Source organism: Centrocercus urophasianus, unplaced genomic scaffold (assembly GCF_019232065.1).
Source record: "Centrocercus urophasianus isolate 14NV4802_14NV808 unplaced genomic scaffold, USGS_Curo_1.0 seq_73, whole genome shotgun sequence".
Taxonomy (NCBI): domain Eukaryota; kingdom Metazoa; phylum Chordata; class Aves; order Galliformes; family Phasianidae; genus Centrocercus; species Centrocercus urophasianus.
Window position 1 is genome coordinate 10,495,517 of NW_024885344.1, and position 24,513 is coordinate 10,520,029.

The window sequence follows — 24,513 nt, forward strand, 5'->3', positions numbered from 1 at the left end:
TAGTAGATTGACTTCTAGAGACTTTTATCAATTCCACTGGCATTCCCTGGTAGCTGGGATTAGTTGGTACCATAGCTAGATTTGGCGCAGATGTTGAGTGTTAGAGCTGGAACTATTCAGGCTAGGATCAACCTGTTGACAGCTGCTGACAGAGTTCAATCTTTTTGTCTGTGTCATTTCTTGAGACCAAAGCTGGCTCAAATAGATGTTATAATAGAACAAAATGTATGAGAGGTAACCAGTTATGGAAGGCATGTGGGCTATATGGCTACCTACTATGGCTAAGGGAGTATGTAAGGGCTAATACTTTTCAACAAAAAATGTATTTATTTTATTTGTAGGGATAGAGAGGGCAAAAGATCATTTAACTTTCTGTGTCACAAGGTGAAACTAATCTCAGTTGATGCAATATGGGTATCTTGTTTCTAATCAACATAGTCACTTGCCAGGTAGATTTGTCAGGGAAATTTGCATTGATTTGACTTCAAATGGTATATAAAGGTAACCATAATCAATTTCTTATCTGGTCTTTTTATTAATGGCTAGGTACAGTACAAGAGAAATATGATTCATGAGCATTAAGAGCTATACAACTGAGAGGCAGTGATTCTGCACTGGATTTAAGGATCCCAATGGAAATGGAGCTGAATATCAGCTTCATGTAGGACATGGCATCATGTAGTGATGACAGGAGCAAGGCCGTGTTCATAAGATTCATTAGTTTAATTCTGGAATAACTTGAGAAGCAAGCTGTCTTGTCTTTTAGCTGAGAAATCCAGAAAATCTGGAGAGCACAGAGGAAAAGAGCCATACAAATTCATAAAAATACTAAAAAATGTCTTCCAATAGCAAACTGAACAAAATCTGATCCCTATTAATTTTTAAGGAGCTGATTTCCTTAAAGGAAGTCTTAATTCAGATTTAATAAGTAGAAGAGTCTACCCCTAAGCAACTTTGCATTGTTGCTGGAGAATGCATATTTAAATCCTCCAGCAGGAAGCAGAATCTACAGAAGTTTAAATTAGAAATGAAGACTGTGAGGTAACTAGCCAAGAGAGGGAGTGAATTCTCGACCTTTTGAAACTTCCTTATCAAAATGTGACACCTTGTATGCTCTAGTCAAAGACCAGTTACTCTAACTGTGCAGAAAAAGCAAAATGATACAGCATCAGCCTTACACAGGAGGTGACACTGAATAATTTAATGATCCCTAAGGACTCATGTCTGTTACTCCTCTTGAACTTTTGAAATGCATTACTGTACTGTGGCAAACTGCAGCGAGTTTTGGTGCTAATATAGCACTATTCTATCTATCTGTTACAATGGGGGTATAGTTAGATTACTTTGTTAAATTAAATAATTTACTGTGTAATAAGATCTATTCAAACAGCTCTGTGCGATCTGGATATTAATATTTTTAAAAAGCATAAGTTTAAGGGATTCCAGAACCAGGAAGGACCTTGCCACATGACGATGGTAATGTACATTCCTGTTAGTACTGGATTATTTTAAAAAAGAGGAAGGCATATTTTCCCTGAAGTGACTTTTCCTTTGCTTTTGCCTAGCTTCCTGTCAGCGAACAGCACACATTCTAAAACATCTCCAGCATATTTGTATCTTTTATCATCTTCCTCTCTACGAATAATCTAGCATGACTTGAAAAGAAAATAAACTACAGAGTTAAATAGACAGTGAAGGGAGAATATCATTCAGATCTGGTCATGTTTTGACATCAAAAGATTTTATTGACTTAATTCTCCTAACTTCTATGAAATCCCAAAGATACAGATGGAGGATCAGCAGGATTATGTATGGCTCAATGGTTTTTGGGAAAGGCTTTGATGCTGTACTAATGCTACTGTAACTGTATGACAGGCTAGCTGGGTTTTAAATGATAGGAGATGTAGCAGCCTTAGGTTGTGCCAGGGAAGGTTAGGTTGGATATTAGGAAAAAGGTTTTCTCAGAAAGAGTGATGGTGCATTGGCACAGGCTGCCCAGAGAAGAGTGGAGTCACTGTTCCTGGAGGCATGTAAGAAACTGGTAGATACGGCACTGAGGGACGTGGTTATTGGGCATGCTGGGGATAGGATGATGGTCGGACCAGGTGATCTTAGAGTTTTTTTTCCAACCCTAATGACTCTTCGATTCTATGAACCATCTGAAGAATCTTCCTGTTTTGTCTTCCCTGTAATGGTTACTTCGGCACCATGCAAGTGTGGAACAGCACCTGAAAGTGCTACACCCAGCTCTTGGCCTCAGCACTGTGTGACCTTCCTTTCAACTGGATGATCAGGAGCACCAGAGGGCTGCATGTGTGGCTCCATGAGCATGATAACTTTCTGATAATTTGAAGATAGCAGTGAGTTATGAAGAACTTAGTAATTACTTCAGAGCTCATGGCATAACATTGCATGTGGTGGGACATCTTTCTTTGAAGCGCAAACTCTGGTATATAAATACTATCTGACTGTTGTGCTGCAGCTCATCCTGGCACGCCAAACTGTAGATGACAAACGCCTACAGAGAGATCTGAATATTTGGAATTTACACAAAAAGTCAGCAGTGAGAGACATAGACACTATGTGACTTAAGTTCTGAACCAGAATATTTATCTGCTTCACTCTTTCATACCAAAACTGTCCGAAGCAGTGCTTGAATCAGTTAATCTTTTGAGAACAGACTAGAAAGAGGTTGATTCTTGGTACATGCTGGAACTGCATGAGCACTGGCTGGTTTTGGCTTGTAAATTTCCAACTCTTTGTGGGGTTTGCTTGTAACAGCCTCAATTACCTGTTCTAACAACCATAATTGACTTTCCTGCAGTATAGTTATGATCATTGTATTTGACAGGAGAAAATCTCAACTAATAGTTTTATGTAATCAATAAATACGTGGCACACAACTGACTGCTTTCTGCTCGTCCTCTCTGTTTCCGAGGTCAGGAAAATGAAACCTACTGAATGCAGAAAATCTCAGTTCTCCATGCCACGCTCAAAACCTGAAGTCTCCTGTTTCATTAATGAGTGTATTATAGGTATAAAATGTTTATTCAAGATATCTTGCTGCAGAGTTTGGAATTTGCGCTGTATTTACTAAGACCACACGCTCAGTGGGTTTTACAGCACTAGGATTACTAAATCCAGTAAGTACAGATAACCATTGTGATGGCCAACGCTGGCACTGAAATATTAACTCAAGAACATCCAAGCTGAGTGTGTAGCTCCCTGTAGCCTCAGCCAAAGAGCCAAGTTTTTCAGCAGAAAGCTGTAACTGATCCACATCCTTGTGTGGCTCAGGCCCAGAGGAGAGTGCGTAATACGCACTGATTACTTGGTTACATTCAGTTTATTTTGTTCTGATCTGGAATGGTGGCAAAGTATTTCAAAACTGCCTGGGAAAAAAAAGTCTGAGGAGGCGGGGGACCCAACAAGGAATATCTATATTCTGTTCAGAGAAAGTTTTAACTAATCTTGACATATTTTGTAACATAAAATACCACGACGCTCAAATCCAAAAGAGACAGCCATTTCAAAGTGAAAAGATGAAATGCTTCATTTTGAAACATTTAGGTGGAAAGCGTGTATATATTTTAGCTGAATCAACACAGCTTTGAAAATATGTACTGGAACTGTCTTTTTTTCTTTTTTCTCTAATAGGAAGTGATCCTGTACCAAGTTGGGTTTTTTGTTTGTTTTTTGTTTGTTTTTTGTTTTTTTTTTTTAATGTAAAACTTCTGGCCAAGATGTTATATTGCTCCAAGAAAACGTTAACAAAGCTTGTTCAATATTTCATCATCAGTTCTTTCAGAACAGTCGCTTGGGGAGCAAAAAAAAAAAAAAAAAAAGCAAAATACAAAACAAAACAAACAAAATAAGAAAAAAAAAAAAAGAAACCCCAAACCACCAAAGCCTTTCCTGTGAAATATCTGTGTGTCACACTCGAGTCAGACTGGCAATAGCAACACTAGCACATAGTTGGAAAGAGGGACAGTTTTTGTTTCTAGAGTATTCTTCATTCCAAAGCAGACTATAATATTGTTCCAGGGTAAGTTTCCAAACCCTTAGAGAGGAAGAAATAACTGCCCAGTGTGACTTGCTTTGTAATGCACCCAGATTGTGCATGTGTAGAGCCCCACTTGATAATATTTAGTGATTTACAGATCATAAACAAAAAAGAAAATGGAGAGTCACTGTTTGAATAGCAGCCCAAGAGAATATTCATTAAGTTTAGTTCACTACTCAACAATGTGGCTCAGAAAACCATAGTTCAGCAGTTGGAAATACACTGGAAATTGTTTACGTTTTTTCTGATTTTTCATCTTGGCAAATGTATCCATAAAAAAAACAACAAAAAGCAACCTACTAGCCAAATGCATGCAGGCATTGAACGCATGCCACTGCTGAACAGTACCATATATAGTTGATGCTGATTCCAAAAGAAATCTTGATTGGTGCTCAGTTATCATATTTTACTCTGGCAAAAGCTCAAGTGATTAGTGTCTTACAGTGTGTGGTCAAATGATGTCAGCCTCTGTGGGCCATCCAGATCGGCACAATGAAGAATGAAAGAGTTGCTATCAAAAAATACCCTGTTCCTGTGAATAGTCAGGTCACTGGAATGTTAGCAGAGTCACTGCAGTGGGTTGGGGATTTTTATTCCAGGGTAAGAGATGGCTACTAGTGCTACAAGACAGATCATAAATGCTCTTTCACTTTTACAACTGCACTTATTCCCTTGAAGTGCCTCTAGAAATGGAGAGGAAACCAGAGAAAGCACTTCTTACATCAGCTATATATTTGACAGCTAAATGAGCAAGGAGCCCTGGACTACCTGGTGTTTCTGGAAAGGCTGCAAGCCTGTGTCCTCTGGAATGTCGTGTTGAACTGACTGAGGAAGCACTGCAGTGTGGAAATGAAATCTCCATATGAAAGAAATGATTGCAGCTACTGGGAAAATGCACAGAAAGGACTTTTCTGACAATTTGTCTTCATCCGACAACCCAGAATTCCTTAGAAAGAAGCAGTAAAACCATCATAGAATCGCATAGTGGTGTTCAGTACAAATGGTTTTCATCACGTTCACTTCCATTCCAAAGACAGCTAAATGGTTTCAGTCACTGCAGCACGGGGCTAAGCAACTTGCATGCCTTGCAGGTATCTCTGAATGTCCCTGAGTAAGAGAAGTAGATGCTGTTCCACCAACTCTACCTACCACAGTCACCATCAGAGTAGGTTTTTGATCAACATGCAATCATATCTTGACACAGGGAAGTGAGAGTAGACTGTTCCAGTGTGAACCTTCAGTGTGTATTGCAGGTGTCCCAGCTAGCACTTTAACTATCTACCTTCTGCATCCCTTCATCAAAGTCAATAGGAGGAAGGTCATGTGGAACTTCATGTTCCCCATTACCTACATCTGCCCCCAGGCCTGCCCCTGCTCTTTCTCGACATGCTGTGCATGTGCTGCCTTCTGTCAGTGCCTCCAGAGTTATCACTCATCTCCTCTTACTCATATCCTTGTCCATGATGCAAAGTATTGTTGAAAACTCTGATTTGTTCCAGCCTGAGTTTGTAATCCTTTTCTTGTAATTCTGCAGCTACATAGTGATTGCCAAGAGCTGGTAGAAAAGAACTAAAAGGTTTGAAAGAAATATCAAAGCTATTTATGCAAACGGATCAGAGTGGGCATCAATTTTCTTATTCAAAACTGCTATAAAATCCAGGCTCAAAGGAATCAAGAGTGGTCCTGTATGCAGCCAGGAGTTGGACTGGATGACCGTTATGGGTTCCTTCCAACTCAGAATATTCTGATTCTATGAAAATCATCCCATCTTTCTTAACAATATGTGATCACAAGAAATGTTGCCTTAATCATGCTAAGCTGAGCTCCCATTCCGTGGTCCCAGCTGCTCAGGAGCGCTATCAAAATATAGGAGAAATTCAAGTTAAAACTTCACAAGCAGTGAATCTGCTTTGCACCACAGGAGGGGAGTCCCCCTTTTGCAGAGTGGTGGCTGGCTTTGAAGAGTTCCAGACGTCCTCCGGGTTATAGGTTGAGGTATTAAATGTAAATCTTGCCTTTCTTTCCAGCCTCTGTGGGTTTGGCTGAATCTGCTCTGTCCTGCTATTTCACACATCAGATAGTTAGAAGTGCTTCTCACACTGAGAGAAGTTTTAAATCAGCAATTTAAGAATATAAAAGAAGAAAGGCTAATACGCATGTTGCTCTTAATTAGCAAGCCACAGGTATTGTGTATAACCAAATCAGAGCCTGGAGTGCAAATTTTGCAGGAGTTACAAAGTGATGATTAATCCTTAAATGTGAATTGCTCTCCTTGTCAGCAGAGGAAAGTGCTTTGCTAAATTACGTTTGCTGAATCCTACCAACCAGGGAAGACAAAAGCTGTTGTGTTATTAATGCCTCAAAATTAATTATATGAGTATAACTGGTTATCTTTGGCATGAATACAGGGCTCGAGGGACCAGTCATGGTGCTGCCCTGTTTGTTACCATTGCAGGCAATTATGAAAGAACTGCAGATCTGGACTTGCATCACTCAAAAGCAGTTTGAGTAAATTTCCAGGTAAAGAGCAACAGAAATACTCCTTTCTCAAAAGGAGTAATTTAGGACCCAGAATGGGTACGACCCAGTTGCAGGGGATAAAAGAATAAAAAAATTAGGGTTTAAAGAGATGTGATAAATGTTGTATAGATTAATGGGTTTTCACAAACCACTCTAGAAATCTCACCTGATGTGTACTTAGTCTGGTACAAGGTGGTGAAAGCTGGCATGGCACCAGTATCTAAAGAGGGGCTGTAAGGAAGAAAGGGACAGAGTCTTTAGCAGGATTTGCTGTGGTAGGACAAGGGGAAATGGCTTCAGACTAAAAGAGGGAAGATTTAGATTGGATACAAGGAAGAAGTTTTTTATCAAATTACTCTGTGATTCTATGAACTGTGGCTTGGTCAAGCTTTGCAGTTAGCTTAGGAACTGTGAATGCTTCTAGTTTGCACAGGGTAGCTAGTATCTCAGATACAGAGACATCTTTTCTACTTCCCAGGAGTGAAAAGCACCGCTCTCAATAATCCCACGGATGTACAGATGCAGAAACTTCATTAGGAAATGGTGAGCAACAACAGCCATCCTTGATCCATGAGAATATCATCAAAATTACTCAGTGAGGTTTTGTGTCTCCTGACTGCAAACCTGAACACAGTCCAGCAGTTGAAGCACATTTAAACCGTGTGCCAAGCAGTGTGCTCTCTGTGTATGTCAGATGTAAGCAAGCTGTGATTTATGTGTGTAAATGCTTCTGTGAAGGCACGCGTGCTAGCTTAGCCAGAATTTAACGTGAGTTTTTTGAAAACTTCAATTCTGAGTTGCACTTTAAATATTGTTCTTTCGTATTGGAACAGGCTCTGCTTCTGGAAGGATACAGAGTAGAACTGAGGATATGCAAGTTTGAGCTCAGTAAGGAATGGAGGTGAGTGCTGGTGAGTTATCTGCTGCGTTTTGAGGGCAGATAGCTGCATGAGAAATTCCACACCATTCTTCTAACACCTCAAAAAAAATAAAAAAGAAAAATCTTTCTAATCTCTGACCATAACTCTGGAGCTGTTCAAAACCAAAATCTGGGAACGCGAGAACAGTTTGCTTTGTTAGAACTGAGCTTCCAAATACAGCTGCTGCGATCAATTTTTAAACTTTTAACCCATGTCCAATGATAGCAGTTACACACACACATCTTCTGTCACCTCTGTGCAGCAGCAGAGTGCTGAAAGGAGCACGCAAATACTCCAGTAGGGTGGCACTGAAGTTTATTTAAGGATCCTGACAAGGTGCCCTTCAGGTCCAGGGCAAGAAAACTAGACAGAGAAAATGGACTGAGTTTTGCAGTGAAGCACGGTGGTTGGTGTGCTTCTGTCTGCTTTCGCTTAGTGATAGACACTGCTCCAAGCCACAGGCAAGACTTGTGGTTATATCAGATAGTGAGTAAAGCATTACACAGCTCCCAGAGGTGAGCCATTGCAGCATGATCAACCTATAAAAACTATCTCATCCACATATCATCAGTTCTCATTGCCCCTCCTCATTCTTTTGTGGTACTGCAGGGTAAAGCTCAAGGAGTCCATTTGTAGCTGAATGCAACTTCTGAATTACACCAATTGTTCTGCTAATCCCCTTTCTGATTTGAATAAATTCTGTCAGAAAGTAGCTAGGGTCATCTATACAAAGGAAGTGAAACTGCCATCAAGAAAGCATCTTCTGCAAGATGCTGGGGGTTATACCTTGTAGCTATGCTGATCAGAGAGTCCAAAGCAAACTGGACCTGCTACAAGTCTTGTGCTCTCTTCACTCTGTCTTTCATAAAATCCTGTTCCGAGCCAATTCAGCTCATTAAGCCAAGCTAATTTAACAAAACCATGCAAAAAATAAATTACTTCCTGCAACTCTAGTGATCTGAATTGTTTGAGAGGGGTCTGTCCAGAGCCAGCACAAAGGGAAGGTGGGATGTGTATGTGGGAGCAGAAGGTCAGGAGGGAGCAAGGGAGCTGTAGGCTGAAGAAGAGTGGGACCTCCCCTTTTGGGGAGTAGCAGGCTATGAGATCATCCTGATATCTAATCTTTCTGCCTGTTAGTCACTGCCTTGGAGTGGGGGTGTCATGACAAAACCTTCATTGCTTTTGTTGCTAACCTTATGACATAGAGGAAGCACGTCTTGTTTCAGGTAATTTCCTTCATGTGTACAGCGACCACAAATTCCATGTCTGTGTGTGTTAGGGTCACAGCCTAGGGTCACAGTGACTTCTCAACACCATTTGCTAAGAGTGCTAGGCTGGGAAGTTAGGGCAGAATATACTGTTCAGATGACTACAAAGAGCAAGTAATCCTTATAGGAAATGTGCACTGAGAGACTCTGAGGAAGGAGACAACTTATCTCAAAATATGTTTTCCTCTTATGGTAATTTAGGTAAGATCGGTGCAGTGTATATTTGTGCTAAAAGCCATAAGCAATCAAATCTAGCAATAAAAGATGTCAGGGATGCTATTTGTATTTTCTGGACTGCTTATGCCACAATACTTTTTCCTTGTCAGTTAAAGCTCTTTGATTGGCAGAAACTGTTTCCACTAGGAGTTTTGCTAACTTAAAGCCAGCAACATCTTCATATGAAATACAGTCTGAGATTGACCACTAGGCCAGCATGAAGCAGCAGCTTGTATTTTGTGAAAGGCAATTGCACTGTGGAATGGTTTCCCAGAAGAGAGCCTAATGCTTCAAAGTGTGGGTTTGGGTCCCAAACTTCTAGCACTTTGCAAGTCATAGAATCACTGAATGGTTTGGGTTGGAAGGGATCTTTATGATTATCTAGTTCCAGCCTCTCTGCTATAAGCAGGGACATCTCCCTCTAGACCAGGTTGCTCAAAGCCCCATCCAGCCTAGCCTTGAATGCCTGCAGGGAGGAAATAAGATATACACCAATCTTTTATTTCTAGTCCTTAACATTTCATGTACATGTGTGGCTACAGTTATATCTTGAAGACCCAGAGTGGTCCCAGAAAACATGTGAAAGGCTGCCAAGCAGAAATTGCAAGCACAGTATATGGAATTTCACATTGCAGTCAAATAGATGTGCATGAATTCACCTAGCACTTTGTGTATTTGCACAACGTAACTTTTGGTTACCTGGTTTGTGTACAGGTGCTCAGATGGTGTATGAGGAATGTCAGCAGTTGATTTAGTGAGAACATTAAAAAATGGGTTACTGTGTCTATGCAAGTTCACCACTGTGAATGCTCCACGCTTGCCTATACACGTTAACTCTTTTCTTTCTCTACTTTCTAACTCTGTGCATGATAGCCTGTCTCCTAAATCACTGAACATGTGAAAATATCCACAGACTATTAATTTCACTCCCCTTCCTGAAGGAGCTCATCTGCCATTCACAGAAGCCTACAAAAGACCCTCAGATAAAATACTTTGTCTGCAGTAAAATATTATTATTGTTGTTGTTAGCCTTGTGCTTTCAGAGGGTTTGATAGGAACCTGATGTCCTGCCAAAAGTAACACCCTGAGAATCTTTCAGCAACTGTTCCTGGGTGTTCTGTATATTATTGCTGTTTTCTCATACACCGTCCCTGGGAATTTCATTCTCAGATTAGAAAAACGTTCTCTTCCTTCCATGGAGGGGGGGAAAAAAAAAGAGAGAGAAAAAAAAACAAAGAAAAAAGAAAGCACAGTTGACACTTTATACTAAAATATTAGGCTAGTATTTTTTTTCTGGTGGCCTATTATTCAGACTGTGGTTTTGTTTTGTTTTTTTTTTTTTCTTTTCTTCTTGAATTCACTGCAAAAAAGGTTAAAATCTCAAATACGATTGATGTGAAATATCTTGTAGCATTACACAAATATTTTGCAGAGCTGTGGATGGCCACTTAAGGGAAAAATAGAGGCAAATTGGGCCCAGACATTCAGTCAGCAATTTTCAACCCTGCAGAGACAAAGAACCTTGAGGAGCTAACTTTATAATGAGGAGCTAAAATACAGCATAGCAGAAATTAAAGAGAGGCCCAAATCCCCTTAGTGACAATTGTGTTCTTCACAGATCTCCTGGGTGGATGTTGCTTTGAGAGACCTTTGGAAAGGAGTGTAGCAAATGAGGGCCTCCTAGGAGACCATATCAGGGAAGCAAAAGGCCCTGGGCCAGAACAGGAATGGGAGGAGACCGAAGCAGGATAACACTTTTTCTGACAACTGAATGCCCAAATTCTGCAAATATAGTCATCTGAAAAGCGCTCACGTTCAGCCACCAAAAGTACTTGTAAGTTCCTGCAGCAGGAAGCAAACTTTTGCAGTAACTGATTTCTAAGAGTTCCTTTTTTAACTGCTTCTGGTGTTTATCCTGAAGTTTCTCACTTCAAGATGGCTGAGGGACAAAATAAGTGGGAACCGTGGATGCAGAACAAATGCCCTGGATTTCAATTGGGTTCACTCAGTCTGCATTTTGTACTGCAGTTGTATTCTTATAAGAGGGCAGCCAAAAAGCTGTGTCCAAATAAACTGCTGTATGTCAGGATGGAGACTTAAGGAGAATAAGGTTGGGGAGAAGTAAGAAAAAAACCCAAACAACTGGGCCATTTGTGATGGCCTAGAATGAACGCTTGTGTTTGAGAGTGCCATGGTTGCTGTGATTATCTTTACTTGATTGTCTTTACTATGGGCTCAGAGAGCAGCTCATACTGACTCCCAGTTTTAGTTGTGTACCAAAACATTTACACACATCTAGCACAAAGTAATGAAAGAATATTGTCTCTGTATTTCATTTGCATTTGATCCGAATCTTCCTTTCTTGGTTCCTGCCTCCCTCAGCAGAGCTCCATGTCATTGGATCAGAAGGGTTTTACTGATGGCACAGTGTGCAGTATCTCTGTGAAAGTGCTCTTTGGTGCCTTTCTCTGCACTTGCTACAGTCAGTTTCTCTACAAAACTGAAATGGATGCTACCATGCCTCTTACTGCTTATTCAGAGCTACTTATATGTTGTCTGGGCAACCTGATACAATATCCTCTTTCGTGCTGATGCTGAGATGATCAGAAAAGATGGGTAAAATAAACATCTTTCCATATAATTACTACTATTATAACAATCAGGGACTCTTAATCTGTATTTCCCTGACAGGAAGGCAAATATTTAGTGAAATCATTGCACCACTTCTTCTCAGTTCTCGCCCCTGGCACCAAACATTCCTGTTTTTACTGGACATTTTGCAGACGTTTTACCTGGTAAACTACCTTCTGAAGAAAGACTGCCTCAGAGAATACCTCGTCAGTCTTCAAACTTGAAGGCTTCCACTCAGCTGCACCTATTACATTTGAAATGTAGTTATGAAGCCTTTTCTTTCTTTCCCTGCCCTTCCTACCTTAATTTCATACATCCTCCTAATACCTTTAGGTCCTGCAGCAGTTAAGCACAGAATGTGAATTTCCCTCTGCTCACAGGTAGCAACACGTTAGCGTTGACTGTGTATATAGTACAGGTGCCTTGGGCAAAAAGCAGACCAAATGCTGCTTGGTAACAGATGCAATATTCCCACAGTTTTGGGCCCACAGGATATTATCTATAGCACAACCAACAGGAGTCACAAAGGCCTATCTGCTCTTCACAATGCACTGGGAAGAAAAGCAGACCTTCAAAGGACATGCATCTTGCCATGCAAAGATTGTGATCAGTAAATCACAGCCTTCTCTTAGTCTCTGTATTTCACTGGTCCTAAAACAAGCTTCCCACAGGTGCTGTTGCTCTTGTTTCTGCTGAATCTGCCTTACAACTACACCCACTGGATGGAGGATAACAAATGAAGAAGCATCTCATTGTGTGCAGGGCACTGATACAGCATGTCTACCGAAATGGCTCACACAGCAAAAGTAGTTACTCAGCTAGTTGCTGCCCCCTTATTTCTCAGAGCAGGTAAGTAGAATGGGGCTAGAGGCATTGTCTCCTGATGGAAGGATAGCAGAATGCCATCGGGAACAGTATTCTCTCAGATTGCACCAGCCAGGCCTGCAGCCGCTTATATCCACAATGTATTTCACAAAAGAATTTATGAAGTCCATGGACTTACGTAGTTGTGCAGGGCTGATGGTAAAACTGAAAAGACGTAGCAGTGTGATTTGCACTTGCATTGCTCTCTTGGGGTTTAGTTGGCTGAACTTTACTTTTTGTATGTCATTTGATTATATATAAAATAAATAATAATAATAATAATAGAAGGGAGAAAGTCCAAAAAGCTGTGTTAGGAACACCAAAAACAAGTTCTCATTAGATAGGAAAAAACAGAGAGAAGAGGAAAGGAAGGAAAAAAAAAAAGTTTTTGGATCACAATAAAGAGGACTGTAATGTTATCATTTGCTGCCTCAAAGGGATGGATATATTTTTTAAGCTATTCTTTGCTGTCGGTGGCTATGGAGACACCTTTCCCTGCATCTGGCCAAGCATCTGACTCAGTTGCTCCCACAGGAGAGATAATGTCCCTGTTTGTACATTGTGCAAGCGAGGCAACAGGAAGCGCTTTAACATGACCCACTGGGCTCAGCCCCTGCCCCACCCTGGCTGTAAACACCTGAGTTCATCACACACTGGCCCAGGTCCGAATCCTGAGCCCATTCCCCATCCAGGGATCCAAAAGAGAGCTGTCATCTTGCCGTGACCCAGGAAAATGACCACCCTAAGCCCCAGCTCAATAAACGAGGGTGATGCTTGGAGGCTTGTGGCTCGAGGTAGTGCAGAGGGGGGTGGAAATGAATCAGAGGACTTCTTGGCTAGACATTTCTAACCAAATCTTGCCTTATTAGTAGCTGCCAAGAACTGTTGCCATCTGCTGTGGAGTTGCCCAAGCCTGGTCCTGGCATACAGATACAGATCCGCAGCTCGCCTGCAATGTCGTCCACATCAGAGCAGCCATTAGTTATCTCTTTTTTCTCCATGGTCTCAGCAGAATAACTGAGTATTAGATAGGCTGAGATTAAACACTCCTCTTGCTATACTTAATAGCTCAGGCTAGGATGAAGCGTAGAGCTCCATTTTCTCTGATATCTGGGGACACAGGCTTTCAGATCTCTCACTTCTCTCTATCCCCACATTTTGCTTACTAGCATGCATAGTCTGTCATTTGCAGACTGTGAGCTTTGGCTGAATTTTTACCTGTCTCCCCAGGAAGGAAAAAGGCCTCTGAGTTCTTCACCAGTTTTCCTACTTTCTTCCCATGGTTATGCCAAGTTGCGAGCTTTGCAGGACCCTGGCCTTTCTTAAATCACAGGCATGAAAGAAGAAAAGTGATATCCTTGCACAACCAAAGCAACTCAAACCAAGACAAGCTCCAGCTTTTCCTGCTGTGCTGCCAAGCACCACACCCGGCTGGAGCTCTTTACTGGGCCAGCTCTCCTGGCTGCAGGGCAGGAGGAGGGGACAGGCCTCTAATCAAGGACAAGACTCACCTTATCCCTGATTCTTTTTTCCTCCTTTGTGCTTTGCTTCTTACATTGAGGTTGGTTTCTTTTTAAGTGTTTTTTTTTTTTTCTTTTTTCTTTTTTCTTTTTTTTTCTGGAATGCTGTTTTTTTTGCCTCCTCTGAGCATTTGTTAGATCTTTTATTTTGGCAGTCCGATGTCTCTTTCCCCTAAGATCTGTGTAGCTGCACTTGGGTTTGAGTAGTTTTCTCCCTTGAACTCTATCACACTCTCATTTGAGGAGGATGGAAGAGGGGCTTTTATTGTGCCGATGGATTTTGCCCATCCCTCTCTGGATCTGAATAGGCCAGCATTATTTCACAAGTGCTAAATCCACTCACAATGGTTTTTAACGCTGAGCTGCTGAGCCAGCTGAACAGCAAACACCAGAGGGGAAACCACATTTCGCGAGCACTTCAGATTCCTTCAGACCCTACGTGGAGCCATTAAGAGCAAAGTAAAAGCCCTTTGACACAACTCCCTTAGGCAACTTTTTCACAGCTACATGCCAAAAATTGGGGACTGGCTAAGGATTTGGTCCCAGATCAGCTCCCAAGAATCTAGTACATGGAAATGAAAATGGAGCTCTAATCTGTTTTAGCAGCACATTATATTTTCCTGTGGAATATTAACTCTTTGCTGGTTGTCTCTCTGATCACTGTGGATTACCAGTCAAGGTATTGCCAAAGGCTAAAGATGAGAAAAAACAGGCACTTGTGTTGCGTAGGAGTGATTTTGGTTGTATTTCTGTTTGTATCTGTTTTCCTTATTCTTTTCTTCTAAGTTAGGAAGAACCTGGATTGTATTCCTCATGACCTTCCCAAATGATCTCAGAATAACTAGATCTTCAGTGAAGATGACCAGCCAAAAAAAATCCAAGGATGTGAACAATTGTCCCATGGTAATAATATGGATGAGGGCCTATGTAAAGGACCTGCCATTTCTGTCTCTGTCCAGATTCAAGACAACAGGGGACTTAATTTTTCCATGGAAGAAGATATAATTGCACGTTCCCTAAACAAGTTATTTCACAATGATGTAGGTTATCTAAGATACTCAGTGATGGAGGTTTCCTAGCCCAGACAGTCTTGATAGAGTGATTACCTTGAGCAGCTACATTGAGGGAGCAATAATAATTGGTGGTGGTGGTGAAGATGAACCTCCTGTCATGTAGTTTCAGTCAGTAAAAAGATGTAGCCACAGCCTGAAGTCACAAAGGGACGTGAAGAAACATTTAATCTTGAAACAGCTGATAAAGGGTTCAAACTTAAAGTAGAATAGTGGTGATCAAGAACATGTGTGATCATCCTGAGTCATAATTTATGTTTAATTTAATTTAGCTTACTTCACTTTTGCTTTGGTGCTTGCTTCTTATATCAACGTGGCTGAACATGACTCTAGCTCCACCAAAAAAGAGATGCAAACACAGCTGTGTGCCTGGGCTTTTAAAAGCCTGTCAACAAAGTCTGTTTCCAACTGATGTTGATGTTACATTCAGCAGGGTGGGAATTGTGTTTGGTCTGTTATTGGCAGCTTCAATTAATGTTTTACTTTACATTGTGTGAGGTAACAAGGTGGTCTCTGATGACTAAATGCAGCAACTTTTAACAATTCCTCAAAAAATAGTAAGCATTAGGACTTTAGCAAGTGAAAAGGAGGAATGGAACAACAGACCACTCTGCTGCATGCCAGTTCACCTGTTCATTCAGACAACCTGTTTTTCCTTCCTGCTTCTGTCAGTTTCAGTATGTGTACCCTTGGGTACGTACACCAGTGGTCCCTCTGCTTAGATTTACCAGTCTGTAAAATAGGCAAGAAGACACTTGTTTCTCCATGCACACACTGGGAAGTTAAATCCACTGATTTGTATAAAATGCCTGGAAAATTATGGGCAGTGAGCTTAGCTCTCACATAATTTCTGTGGAATATTTCAGTGTTTATATTTTCTACAGATACATACTTACAGAAAAACACAAGTTACAGTTAAATGGCTGATCGCTTTTTGACTCTTCAGACTCGTGGGAGCAGTTATTCTTTTCATATAACTAAAGTCTGTGGTGAACCTGGGTTTTTCGCCCTTCCCCCCCAAAATATTATTTTGAATTGTGTGGGTACAAAGTGAAAAGTTCTGCAAATATGCATAAATATTTGCAAAAATTATAAAGAGAAAGAAGGGAGCCCAAACAATCCACAAACCAGCACAGCATCTCGTTTTCATGTTCTCATTTCTCTAAAGTAGGTGGTAGGATTCCCCCATAATTTCCAGCACTTGCTGAACCTTGACCCAAGAAGCTTCATGAGAAATTTCTTCCCTAAGGGTTATTTTGGATTGAACGTTCTAAGATCCCAAGTAGAAAGGTTTTCACGGCTATAATTATAGAATCACACAGCTGATTCATGTAATTTGACGAGGAATTATAATTTGCCTTCTTCAAAGGTACGTGTCAAGGTGTATGGTACCTGGTGATGTGAAGCTTGCAGCATCTGCAATTGGGCTCTTCTATCATTCTGGTGTCCAATTCAAGTTTCTGTTACATGTTTACATACCCGAAGCAATCCAGATTTCACTAGTGTTAGGTTTCTTGGAGCTGGTTTCTTCTACTCCCTTTTCTAAGAGAGTATTTTATAAACATTTGACTCACAAGCCAGGGATGGGGAAATGGCAGTGAAAATACCCACATGCCCTTTCGTATTTGGAGAAGTTCATGCTTCTGTGTGGGTGTTACTGTATACACGCAGCGTCACCCATTGCAGGCTGCCAGAAGAGAGACATGATACACGAATATGGATTTTTCAGGAAGGGCTGAGAAATGGTAGCTTGGGCCGAAGGCTTCTGTTTTTACTGGCTAAATGAGGACCCTGTACCTGTTTGTCAAATGAGGGTGAGCAGAGAAGCAGAAGAATGATTCAGCTCTCATACATGGGATGGAATGAGGCCAAAAGAGGCAAATTTTTTATCAAAGACATGAAAATTGATTGGTTTAGCAGGGGCTTCACATTGTAGAGGGCTCCAACACACAAAGATGGTTTGGTGGGAGGCTCTGACGTTGGCCAGCGAGGAAAGCCATGTGTTACCATGACCATAAACAGGCCATGGATTAGCCACTAAATAAAGGCTCAGGAGGCCCACATCTCCCATGCCTGCTCCCTTTCTCTTACCATGCTTCAGATGTGTGATGTTTACAAAGTAGACAGAAATCTATTATTATTAATGTTCTTGTTTAGCAACTGACTTTAGAGGTCCTCTCCCCTTATCTCAGGGAGGTGGCAGCACACCAGCCCACATGACCCCCTCTTTCCAATAGAGAGTTTTAACCCTCTCCTTTTTGTAAATCCTTCAATTTCTTCAGAACAGTTTTACTATGCACAGAGGTGAAATGTTGTGAGAAACCCTTCCGGGCAGCGGGGTAAAATGTTCCAGAACTTACTTATTGTTATGGCAGCCCCAGCTCTGACTGAAACCCAAATGTCTAAAGCCTCAATTTGTAGACTGGATGCTGGAAGAGTGCTATGAAAACAAACTATGTCAGCAAGAGGACTTATTATATCAGTCCAATAGCACGCAGTACCAGCAGATAGTATTTCAGTCCCTTCTCCTTACTTTGTATTGCTTTCTTCTTTCACTGGCCACGCTGAAAGGTTTCTGAGCAAAGGCTACCACCACAGAACACAACTGGGACCTCAGTGTGGGCCCAAAGCAGTATGAATGTGCAAACGCCATGGCAAAGTTTTGTTGGGTTACTCTGAAATTCTTGCCACAACAGACATAAAAGATTCGAGTTTCTTCCTTTAAGCCCCTCCTGGCTTCAGAGGTGTTCTGTCAAGGATGAGTTTGTCTCCCAGGAAGCTCTCTGGCATGTGGGTTTGCTGTCAACTCATGTACAACTGTAGACACAGCTTCTCACCAAGCCCTGGCAGGTAACTTTTTAGATACATCAGATAAAATCATTCTTCTAATGGCCGATCGCTGCCTTCCTCTTTCTACCACAGTGCTATCTGAATCCTACCCTGGCCCTAAGCCCAGTGTAAGGACCCTTTTTAAAAGCAGCCCCTCTACTCTTCTGCAGGAGGCTTCTTCATGCCTATTGTTTCTGTGAGTGCAGACTTACTAAGTGGTCAGTCAAGCTAATTCATTCCTTGATATGTGTTCTGTTAAAATCCCTTGCCATTCTCCACCTTTATGTGCAGAGTTTCAGTGTGAACGTGGTTTGCTGGCATGGGATTGAACTAAGACACTGCTACTGGTCTTTCCCCACCCCTCAACAAGGTGCAGTGCCAAGGGCCAGGTCAGCCTCCAGTGTGTAAGATTTCTATGGGATTCTTCAAGATGAGAAAACACCATCCCCATGTTTGGGACAGGCATAAATGAATGTTCTAAGAGAGAAGTCTGTGTTCAGTTAGAGCTGGTGGGAGGAATGTACAGGGTAGAGGAGAAATGCAGCGTCTGCACTAGAGAACAAAGGACTGATCAGTACTGGCTCTAAGAAAAAGTCTCCTTAGTATCCTGTCATCATGCTGTCTGTCCTCTAGTGTCAGAGTTACAAGTTTCTGGAATCAGCCCCAACTCACAGCTCCCTGACACTGGAATGAAGAGCATAGGATCATTCTCACTCCTAAGTGCGATACTGTATTTCATATCTGCCTTCTGACTGACAAGGCATGTTGAATCTTCACCTTAGCCTCTAGCTAGCCCTACAAAGGCTTTAGTCTCAAGCAGCAATCTGAAATCTTGCAGTCTGAGTGACATCCACTAGTGAGAGCAATCACTGTTATGGTTTGGACATTCCCTGCTCCTGCCTCAGGCTACACTCAGACTTGGACCTTCAGCTAATTGATCTGAAGGGAGAGGGAGCTTCTGCTGAGAGGAGGGACCCTGCACCCTCCCTGCGCTCTCCTGGCCACACAGTCCTACCCCTGCTGGCTGTTGGCGCTTGCCTGATCCTTCCAAGAATCCATTCAGCACAGAGGAACAGAAACTCTGGCAAAGTATGATGTATTTTCTCTGAGTTTAACTCTATGAATTAGCTTTACCGGGGTCAAATGAGTGACACAGAAGATGGAGCTCACACTGGGAGTGGGGAGCAGGCTCCTGCTTGGGGGGCTGTGTCAGCTGGACTAGTGTTGTTAAAACTGGTGAAATAAGTTCTCAGACGCTTGATCACTGAGTTGTACACACTGCAGGAGTGACTCCCTTTGAAGCACTTAGTGTTTTCTTCCTGAAAGGTGCGTTCTTACTGGAGGCTGTTGTCCAAACACAAATTGCAGAGGTTGTCCTAGAACCCAAACAACACTACTGAAGTCAGCTGGAGCAAAGGATGCTGCTTGGCTGGGGATGTTGTATTGCCATCATTCTAGGAAATTGCTAAATGAGGGTAAAGGTCCTCCAGCACTAGAAAGCACAAGCTGGCTGTTACTGCAGAAGCAGGCAAACAATGTGCCAGAGCCAGGAACTTGTAAGCACGTCACAGCTCTAGGCACATACTAAAGCCACAAACAAAAATGCAAAACCAGAAGTCTAAGACACTCGCTGCTTTCCCTCTTCAAGCCTGGGCTGAAAGTGGGATGTGGGGGAGATGGGTTTTACAGCACTAAGTGGGATTTTCCAATTGTTTTGCGGGCATTTTGGAAAAATCCCCACTACAGTCAGGCCTACAGCTAACTCTATTAATCTGCCTGTTTAAAATTTTCCTGCTGCTGACCCGGTCAAAAACTGAGCACTGGAAGTAAATTATCCAAGGAATTAATACCCCCATTCCCCCTAACCCTAACCCTAACCTCCCCCCCTTTTTTTTTTTCCCCCCTTCTTTCAAGTTGCTTGTAAACCTGTCTTTCTGAAGATGTACGTGGTATTCCAAGTGTTCACCAAACAGCTTCTGCCAAAAAATTTCGGCAGGGGGGCTCTTTCCCAGAATGATTATTTTATCTGTTTACTCTTTTTACTTTTGATGTATGAATGATTCCCTAAATGGTTATGTATTATTTCTGCTTCTCATCCCAGAGGATTGTAATTTTTTTTTTAAACCAAGGAGTAAGAAACTATAAAAAGAAAGAAAGAAGCGGCATGTGCGATGTAGTCTCTTTTGCAATATGAATATGGATGGCATTCATCCAGTGCACATCCTTTAAACTTAACCAGAACACAGCATTCATTCATGAATTAGAAAATATTAAAATACAAACCTAACCAGCCTCTGGAGCCATTTAGAATCGGTCCCAGCCTTTGCTCCATTTTGCAGTATTCATCTGGGGCTCTGACAGACATAGCCGTGGCAGCAGTGTGTGAGTGTTACTGACTTCAGCTGTCTGCAGACCTTCCCCTGGTTGCTGTGGTGGGAGGGGTAGAACGGATGTAGTCTCAGTTGCTCCCATTCAAAGTCTGGTACATTAGCTTAAATCACCAGTGAAACAGGGTTGTGTTAAGATGCCAAATCGTGAACTACAGCAGCTGAGGCACACGGCTAAACAGATTGAATGGGCCTTTTGCTTCTGAAAAGAACAGACCTGTACAGCCCCCTCCTCCTCCCCGTTCTCCTCAACCCCCCGTGCAAGTCAGGGGAAGAAGTGGAAGTTAGGGGAAGTAATAGAAAAAGTGCAGATTAATCAGCCAGAGGGTGACTATCAAAACCAAGCTACTCTTCTGGCTTGCGAACCTTTATTTCCTGAAGCAAAAGGGACCTGGTGGTAGGACCCTGTGGGCTGTTTCTCTCTCGAATGTGTTTTTCTATCTCAGAACACACTGTTGCATCTCATCATGTTACTGCTCCGCCTCCATGCTTACTTGTCAATGGCAGATTGTTAGTAGGGGAAGGTGAAACTTTTGCTCAGAAACCAAAATAGAGATGTCCGGTAAGAAAAGTGTATTATTTAAATTGATTCACATTAAAGTCTTGTCTTTTAATGAGTGAACTAATCTTTTCAATTAAAAGGTTTTAATTTAAGTTTTGTCTTAGTGTTTGGCTAACAGGTGCAAATCAGGCGAGGCTGCTCTATCTTTGTGTGCCGGTTTTTTTTCCATTCTGTGACCGTCTGTGTCATTTGAGGTTCTGTCAGTCCTCAAAACTGAAAAAGAGATTGCTTTGAAACACACCAAGCAAGAAAATGTTTATTTGTGAAAAAGTGGATTAATGGCACTTCTTGCTGATAAAAATCTGCCCTACGTCTTACCAATGGACAGTAGGCATACATCTTCTCTAGTGCAAGTTATTTCTTGCAGTCTGGTCAGCAACTTGGTTATTGCCTGCAGGGAGCTGAGGAGGGTATTTGTTTTTATCCTGCCATTGGTCATGGGAATTGAAAGTGCCTTTTTTGACTCGCAGAACTGTAAATATTGTTACTGGTCGTAACATCCTCCTGACCTCTTTTCAATGCTTCTCCAGTATTTGGCTTTCTGACCTGCTCCACGAGATGGCAAATTCCACAGGCTGATGCCACTCTGGAGAAGGTGTGTCTCCTGCCAGGGAGACTTTCAATTTTGCTGAGTGAGCTTTATTCTCATCTTTTAGGATGAGCAAAAATGTTGGGAACCAATCTGTTATCCTTAGAACCATCAAAAATGGACTTGATCACCTCTCTCAGCTCTCTCCTGTGCTGGGCTAGAGACTCATATTATTTCCGTTCTCTTGTCACCTGACAAGGCTGTTAGTCCAAACGTGTAAGAAATGCTTTCCCTATAAATACACAATCATGTTTCTGTGTTGCATCTCAGCCATGTTCCTGGCTGTTCCTGCCACTCTATCCCAGAGCTCCCAGCGGAGGAGCGAATCAGGAGTCACCTCCCTACAGCACGCAGCACACGTTCCTGCAGGTTCCTCATAAACTCACAGCTAGAAACATCCAGGAAGACACCTGCTCTGCAGTCGGTGCTCAAAGCAGGGTCTCAACAAAGTCTTTTAAATTGACTTTCTACTGAAAGGCGTATTTTTCCCCCCTTCCACAGATCCCTTTATCTCACGCTTCTTAAATCACAACACACTGGGACCCTCTGCCTGCCTCAGCGGTGCAGTTGTATGCAATGTACTTTCCCTCCCTTGCCAGCACTGCATATTTCCTGATGATATGCATGCACTTGTCTCTGTTTGGTACTTTCTGGTGGCTTCGTGAAATCTCTCTGTGCTGTCACAAATCAAATCTCAGATCTTTGGTGTGGCATCCTATGTAGAGAGAGACAGGAACACTTGTAGCATCAGAGAATCGCTAAAGTTGGAAAGACCACCACAGTGATCTAGTCCAGCTGTCAGCCAGTCTCCACCATGCCCACTGACCATGTCTCTCAGTGCCACATCCACCTCCAGGTTCTTGACCACCTCCAGGGACGGTGACTCCACCACCTCCCTGGGCCTCCACCCTTTCCTACTTCAGAAACACATATGTATGCTCTTTTCAATGTTGTAACTCAAGGAAACTTTGTCCTTCTGGCATTATTTACTTTTCTGAGTGTTGTAAGGACTACTTTTGGCTGATGGCACTGCTAATCACTTTTGGCTCTTCTTAACCTCAAGATGAAATGGAAGAGAAAAGTCTGACTGCGGAAAACATCTGAAATCCAGATTTTTCTGTAATTTCTGACCATTTTAATCTGTGAAGTTGATTTTTTTCATCTATGGACCGTGCTAAAAATCCAGTATAGACCTGAAACTATTCACCATATGGGAAGATTTAATATACAAGGATTTAACTTTATTTTTATTTAGCATAATTTCGTATCCTCTTTGTCCTCTGTCCCCAGTTCCTGGCTCAGTGATGTCTACATTTTTCCCAAGGAAAGTTTATCCTCTCTCTTCCTGAGTGATAAACAGAATGTATTTTTACCAACTGTCAAAGCTACCTCTACATATTACTCAGTTATGGTGTCTCTGTCTCTGAGCATAACTGTTCCAAGGTTTTATAAAGCTGCTCTGCTTTTAGGGAAGGTCCTGCAGGACCAGAGAACCTCTACTCTTCTTTCCAGTCCACTGCTCCAGCTCTGGGTTGATAACCCTGACTATTCCCAAGGGTGCATACCTTACGTTTTAGTCTCTTTGAGATGGACTGAAGAATTAAAAATTGAGCCAGCAGGTGGACTTCCCCACTTTTAATTCTGAGAACATTAAAGACTGTAACAGACAGAAAAATCAGCGGCAAAATTTGGATCCCGCTGTCAACCTCCCCGGGGCTGGAAGCTGAGCCCCAGGCAGTGCTTCACACTCTGCCCTTCTCCAGAGTTGTCCCAAGCACGGATCTGGGCTTGAACTTCGGATGAGTGTTTGTGATCTGGGGTTTTGATTCCGTTTCATCTCTAAAGTTTCTTTTTCCAAACCCTTGGGCAGTTGCCCTTTCCTAGAACACATGCTGAGAGCAAGAAACACCCTTCTTAAAAAACACAAATACTCAGAAAGGAACGTGGAGAACTGAAAGAGTTTTATCAAGAAGTGTTGTTTCTCTGCAAACCCCACATAGGAAACCCTGGCCTCTGCACTCGCTCAGCATTTGCTGTATTTATTTCTTCTCCTCCTCTCCAGATTGGGAGCAGTTTCTGCCAAACAGAGCAAGGCTTTGTGAGATGAGGAACGGATCGGAGTTTTGCAGCTTGTAAAGTATGTGCTGCCTCCTCCTGAGAGCTGAACACTCCCTTCTGCCCCCGCTGCCCCCCAGAGCAGCTCTTCTTAGCAATTCCCCTCTTCTTACCCTCTTTCAGGAAAAGACTCCTAGCTCCTGGCAGAGCAGGGGCAGAGCTAGTTTCACTTCAACGGAGAGCAGAGGCAAAAAGCAGCAAGTGAAATTGGCTGCTGGAACAGAGAAGCGAGTGATAGAAGTGGTGAATGTATCCCCTGAAGCAGGGATCTTCCCTCCCGTTTCTCCCTCCCCAGCTATTTCCCCGAGATGGACTCACTTGCAGGTTGATGCTCTCCCCTTCCGAGGCCATCCCGCTGCCCCCGGCTCCCTTCCCTGCAGACGGCACGAGGAGCGGTGCACTCTGCGTTCCCGGAGACTCTCTCCTTGCTGGACCAGGCCGCTCAGCTGCTGGAACAGACCCACTATTCATCAGCTGCGGCCGGCCGCCCGCCTTGGCATCGGCTGGGGGCTGAGAGAGGGGGTGGCAGCCAATGCTGCATTGTCCAGGCAGCGCGTGGAACAAGCGTTCTTCTTAGACTTTCCATGACAGTCATGCTCATGACGTGTCTGTGTTACCTCTCAGAGCCCAGCTGAGCCTCATGAGCTCGCTTGGGCTGGGATGCAGGTTTGCAGCCAGTGTACCAAGCGGTTCCTGGCGTGGGCTGTTTGGCTTCAGTCGTGATCCCCAGCTCGCCCAGCTCATCAGCACGCAGCTGAGTGTGCAGATGAAAAGCTAACGGGTAAAGAGCTTAGGTCCAGAAAGTTATGCCTGCTAGCTGCTGCCACAGCAAAGATATTGTTACGGCTGAGGTAAAATTTCCACTTTGCTCTGTTTATAGTCGCTTCTTCTCATTTTTCTCCCTAGCCAAAATGCCCTTCCTTATCCCTCCCCAGCACTTTTTCTAGCTTCAATTTGAT

The 24,513-nt window shown here is 42.6% G+C and overlaps 1 protein-coding gene across 1 annotated transcript in view; it reads right to left on the reverse strand.

Annotated features, from left to right (window-relative positions):
- Positions 1 to 24,025, reverse strand: part of NINJ2 (ninjurin 2) — a 44,264-nt gene extending 20,239 nt beyond the window's left edge. Inside the window, exon 1 of the mRNA XM_042837790.1 lies at positions 23,873 to 24,025. Coding sequence (XP_042693724.1) covers positions 23,873 to 24,025 — 153 coding nt within the window. The remainder of the gene's footprint in view (positions 1 to 23,872) is intronic.
- Positions 24,026 to 24,513: the final 488 nt, after the last annotated feature.